Source organism: Vicia villosa, linkage group LG3, assembly GCF_029867415.1.
Source record: "Vicia villosa cultivar HV-30 ecotype Madison, WI linkage group LG3, Vvil1.0, whole genome shotgun sequence".
NCBI lineage: Eukaryota > Viridiplantae > Streptophyta > Magnoliopsida > Fabales > Fabaceae > Vicia > Vicia villosa.
In genome coordinates, this window is record NC_081182.1 from 103349659 (window position 1) to 103355536 (window position 5878).

The 5878-nt window shown below is 40.3% G+C and overlaps 1 protein-coding gene across 1 annotated transcript; it reads left to right on the forward strand.

Moving 5' to 3' along the window:
• The first annotated feature begins 3836 nt into the window (after nt 1-3836).
• On the forward strand, nt 3837-4669 carry LOC131656463 (uncharacterized). Its single transcript, XM_058926176.1, has 2 exons — nt 3837-4340; nt 4498-4669. The coding sequence occupies exons 1-2, from the start codon at nt 4008-4010 to the stop codon at nt 4555-4557; spliced, it is 393 nt and encodes a 130-aa protein (XP_058782159.1). The 5' UTR covers nt 3837-4007; the 3' UTR covers nt 4558-4669.
• The last annotated feature ends 1209 nt before the right edge of the window (nt 4670-5878 follow it).

Sequence of the window (5878 nt, forward strand, 5' to 3'; positions counted from 1 at the left end):
CATGAAAACAGCCCGGATGATGATCGACATCGATGATGGGATAATGAAGCTGAGAGTCCAAGATGAAGAGGTATGTTTTAATCTTTTTGATGCCATGAAACAACCCAAAGACAAGAATGATTGCTTTCGCATGGATGTAACTGAAGCAAGTGTCGAGGAAGTGGCGAGCCAAATTCATCTTTCTAACCCTTTAGAGAGATCTCTTGTTGATTCATTTAATGTTCTCACTCAAGAAGAAGAAAAAGAAATTGAGTTGTTTCTAAAAGAATTAGAGAAAGGTGGCAACACATCCAACAAAGAAGACAAAGTGGAGAATTTGGAGCTGAAAAAAGAAGTGAAAGAGTCGAAGCTAGAATTAAAATTGCTCCCAACTCATTTGAAGTATGTCTTTTTAGATGAAGAGGGAAATAAACCGGTCGTTATTAGCTCAAAGTTAAATGCTACAGAAGAGGCAAGACTCATACAAATCCTTCAAAAGAATAAAGCAGCAATCGGATGGGTATTGGCAGATTTGAAAGGTATCAGCCCCGCATATTGCATGCACAAGATTATGTTAGAAGAAGACTTCAAACCAGTGGCCCAACCACAAAGAAGACTAAATCCAACAATGAAAGAGGTAGTAAGGAAAGAGGTGATCAAACTCCTAGAAGCAGGAATGATTTACCCAATTTCTGATAGTGCATGGGTAAGTCCGGTACAAGTTGTTCCAAAGAAGGGAGGCATGACGGTAATCCGTAATGACAAAAATGAACTCATACCAACTAGAACTGTGACCGGGTGGCGCATGTGCATAGATTACCGGAGACTCAACAAAGCAACGAGAAAAGACCACTTTCCATTACCATTCATGGATCAAATGCTTGAGAGATTATCGGGGCAGAATTATTATTGCTTTCTGGATGGATATTCCGGATACAATCAAATCGTAGTCAACCCAGAGGATCATGAGAAGACAGCATTTACATGTCCATTTGGAATTTTCGCATATAGGAGGATGCCATTTGGACTATGCAATGCCCCAGCAACTTTTCAAAGGTGTATGCAAGCCATATTCTCCGACCTTATTGAAAAAAGTATTGAAGTATTCATGGATGACTTTTCGGTATTCGGAAAGACTTTTGATGCATGTTTGAATAATCTGGATGTGGCACTTGAAAGGTGTATTGAGACCAATTTGATCCTAAATTGGGAGAAGTGCCATTTTATGGTAACGGAAGGAATTGTACTCGGACACAAAGTATCTTCACGAGGACTTGAAGTAGACCAAGCCAAGGTGGAGGTAATTTCAAAGCTCCCACCTCCAATAAATGTCAAAGGAGTACGAAGTTTCTTAGGTCATGCAGGATTCTACAGAAGGTTTGTTAAAGACTTTTCAAAGATCGCCAAGCCCTTGAGTAATTTACTCAACCAAGGTACGCATTTTAATTTTGATGAATCTTGTGTTCAAGCTTTCAATGACCTAAAAGAACGGCTAGCCACCGCACCTGTGATCGTAGCACCCGATTGGAAAAACCATTTTGAACTCATGTGTGATGCTAGCGATTATGCCATAGGTGCGGTACTAGGCCAGAGGAAAGGAAAAGTTTTTCATGTCATACACTATGCAAGCAAGGTGCTAAATGACGCTCAAGTCAATTATGCTACCACAGAAAAAGAATTTTTAGCTATAGTGTATGCTCTTGAAAAATTCAGATCCTATCTCATTGGGTCAAAAGTGGTGATTTACACAGACCATGCGGCCATAAAATATCTGCTCACCAAACCGGATTCGAAGCAAAGACTCATTCGTTGGGTCCTTCTTTTACAAGAATTTGACATAGAAATCCGGGACAAAAAAGGGTCAGAAAATGTGGTGGCAGATCATTTATCCCGTTTGGTCAATGTAAATGTCACCAACCAAGAAGCTGAAATAAATGAGACATTCCCGGATGAACAACTTTTTGAAATACAAACAAGACCATGGTTCGCCGACTTGGCTAATCATAAAGCCACCGGTATGATACCAGAGGACTTTGACTGGAACAAAAAGAAAAAGTTGTTAGCCGATGCAAAGTACTATGTGTGGGACGACCCATACTTGTTCAAGATAGGTAAGGATGGAATTCTAAGGAGATGTGTTACTGAAGAAGAAGCCCAACAAATCTTGTGGCATTGTCATAATTCACCGAGTGGTGGACATTTTAATGGATGGAGGACGGCAACAAAGGTCCTCCAATCCGGATTTTTCTGGCCAACTATTTTCAAAGACGCCCATCACCATGCAAAGAATTGTGACAAATGTCAAAGAGTTGGTGGGATAAGTAAACGAGATGAGATGCCACTTCAAACCATCATTGAAGTAGAAGTTTTTGATTGTTGGGGTATCGATTTTATGGGGCCATTTCTTCCTTCTTTTACTAACGAATATATTCTAGTTGCAGCGGATTATGTTTCCAAGTGGGTCGAAGCCATCGCTACACCAAAGGCGGATGCCAAAACGGTGCTAAAATTTTTAAACCGTAACATATTCACACGTTTTGGCATGCCTAGAGTGATCATAAGCGATGGTGGATCTCACTTTGTTAATGAACAGGTGGCAAAAGTGCTGGACACATATCATATCAACCACAAGATAGCTTCACCTTACCATCCCCAAACCAACGGGCAAGCAGAAATTTCAAATCGAGCAATCAAGAACATTCTCGAGAAGACGGTGTCGGAGTCCCGTAAAGACTGGTCGGTAAGGATAGACGATGCCTTGTGGGCATATAGGACAGCATACAAAGCGCCAACTGGTGCATCACCTTTTCAAATGGTTTATGGTAAGGCATGTCATTTACCGGTGGAGGTGGAGCACAAAGCACTATGGGCCTTACGTTTCTTCAATAGAGATGATAGTTTGGCGTATAAGAAGAGGAAGAATCAACTCCATGAACTTGAGGAATTCAGGTACCTAGCATAAGAATCTAATAAAATGTATAAGGAAAATATGAAAAGGTACCATGATAAGAGAATCAAAAAGAAAGAGTTCAAGGTGGGCGACCTTGTGTTACTATTCAACTCTAGGCTCAGGCTCTTCCCAGGCAAATTGAAGTCTAATTGGTCAGGGCCGTTCATAATCAAGGAAATTAAATCTTACGGTGCCATTACTATCGAAGATGGTAAGACTAAAGACAGTTGGACCGTTAATGGAGAACGGTTGAAAATCTACCTTGGGGGAGAGTTTGATAGAGAAGTGTGCACAATCTCACTTTTGAACTCCTAGTCAAAGGAGTTTGACCGTCGAGCCATGCGACGTTAAACGAAGCGCTTGTTGGGAGGCAACCCAACAGAGTAAGCATCTTTCATTTTAAGTAATTTTCTTTTAATTTATCCTTTTATTTTTATATGGGTTATCATCAATCAGTGCCATAAGCACAAGGGAAGTTACAAAAGATTGAAGTAGGGAAACAAGCAGTAAAAAAATTCAAATTTTTTTTAAAGGCCGCGCCGCGGGCATTAAGTGGGCGCCGCGACGCCAAACAGAGATATTTGCGCGTCGCGGGAGAAACCTTGCGCGCCGCGGTGTTGCGGAAAAAATAATATATTCAGATTTTATTTGGAAACTGCTCAGTTCCCCCTCTTTCTTTCTTTTAAAACTCACCCAACCCATAGAGCGAAATCTCACAATCTGGTTCATTCTCGTTCATCATCACTCAATCTTCAACAAGGTATGTTCCTCATTCTCCACTCTTGTGTACTAGTAATTTCTTTCTCTCCCAAGAACCCTAAATCTTAGGTAGGAGGAATCTAGTGGCATTTAAACAAAACCCTAGGGTAGGTGACATCAAATTATTGTGCAAATGCTATATCCTGGTCTGATTAACAATGTTAGGGATCCAAACAAAAACCCAATGCAGGGAAGAGTTCTTCAGGTGCGCCGCAGCCGCGCCGCGGGAAACCGCAGTCGCGCCGCGGCTGGAGAGTTTTTGTTAATTTTTCTGTTCTGATTTTTTCTGTTGCTTTGTCATTTGTTGTGATAATTGCAGATGAATCCTGCCAAGAGAGTACGCACCAAGTCCACAAGCTCTGGTCCTAGAGGATCCCGTGCTACTGCAAACCAAGCTGATAGATTTCTAGGTCGGGCCCAAGCAGACAGGTTCAAGAATCTGGGTTCCCGCACCATTTTAACTGAGAAAGTGGTTGTCCCCTTAGGACAAGGAGGGGGTCCTTATGCTGCTATGTGGGATTTTCTTGAGAATAGGAACTGGCAACGTGTGTTCGAACCACACACCGTCATTGACTATGACATAGTAAAGGAATTCTATGCAAACGCTATCAAAACCACCGATGAATCAGTAGCCTACACATATCAATCCTATGTAAGAGGAAAAACTGTGGCATTTGATAGAACTTCAATCAGTGACTTTTTAGGGGAACCCCTCCAATTGACGGACAATGAGAGGTGTTTCTACAGGCAAAATGTAACTAACTGCGTCAATCTTGTGGAGCTGATGTCTGAAATAATTTGTATTCCAGGGAGAGGACCAGAGCTTAGCCGGCAAGGAAATCCAACACACTACAACAGGAAGGATCTGAGCATTCATGCAAGGGGCATTTTATCTGTGATCCTGTACAACATCAAGCCAAGGACACATGTTACCACGGTTCCGCTCGAATTGGCATTCCTGATAACCGCCATCATGACCGAGAACACTGTTGATGTTGCCTTCATTCTTTCGAATGAACTGCGCCGAGCTGCATTGAGTGACACACAGCATGGCATAAATTTGGTGCAGTATATGTATCATGTAGTTTCCAATCTTAACTATCTGATTTTAAATTAACAATTGAGATCATTTAAAACTGTTTGGTTTTGCCAAATATGATATTTTTTATATCAGATTAATAGGGTTCAAGAGGTTGGTTTTATCGATCTTGCACATTTTCCTGAACTTCTAATTCCTGAAATCTTGCATGGATTGTATTTAAAGTGAGCTTCACAAGTTTCTTGCATGCATATGCTATTTTCATTTTTGTAATATGCTCTTATGAATCATCTCATCTTTGTAACATTTGTTAGTCATGGTACACCATGAACTACTTTTATTTTGTTTGGATTGACTGAATGCCATGAAACTGAGTGATATGAGATGAAATATTATTAGATTTTAATGATCGGAAGTTGGCACAAATGCTGCAATTACAAGGAATGAACAACTATTAGAAGAAAGTCAAATTTGAGTATTGTATTGTTTGTTTGTTGTTAATGTTGATTGAACTTTGACATTATCATTGTTAACAGTTATCACATGTGAATTGTTTTCTCATATGTTTCATCATATGTCTCCTTTTGTATTTGTCCATTAATATAATAGATAAGTTAGCACTACTATTTAAAATTGTTATCTATACATTTTTTTATTAGGATAAAATGTGATATTATCATGTGAGTGTCTGTTAGGAGTAAATTAATGGTAAATTCATGTGTTAATATAAGTAATTTCTGGTCTAAACTAATGCAAATTGTGATAGATCCATAGGTTTTTAATGAGAATTGAACTGAAAAGGTTTAGTTCATGTGTAAAGCAAATCGAATCACTTGTGGGTATTATTGATGCAGGTTTAGAGCTGAAATGGAACTTTAGGAAAACATGAAGAGGAAAGAAAGTTGGAAGTCTCAAAGGCAAAACAAAAAGATGAAGTTTGACAAGGGCGCGCCGCGGGAGTTCTAGCCAGCGCCGCGCCAAAGTCTCTGTTTTTGATCGCGCCGCGCGCATTCGTTGCCGCGTCGCGGCCTCGGCGTTACAAGCCCAAAACTTATTAATAGAAGCCCTAGCTTCCAAGTGAAAGGGAGATCTTCTGTGAGCGAAATTAGGAGAGCATTCTGAGTTTGCAGCCAAGAACAACAATTGAAGGC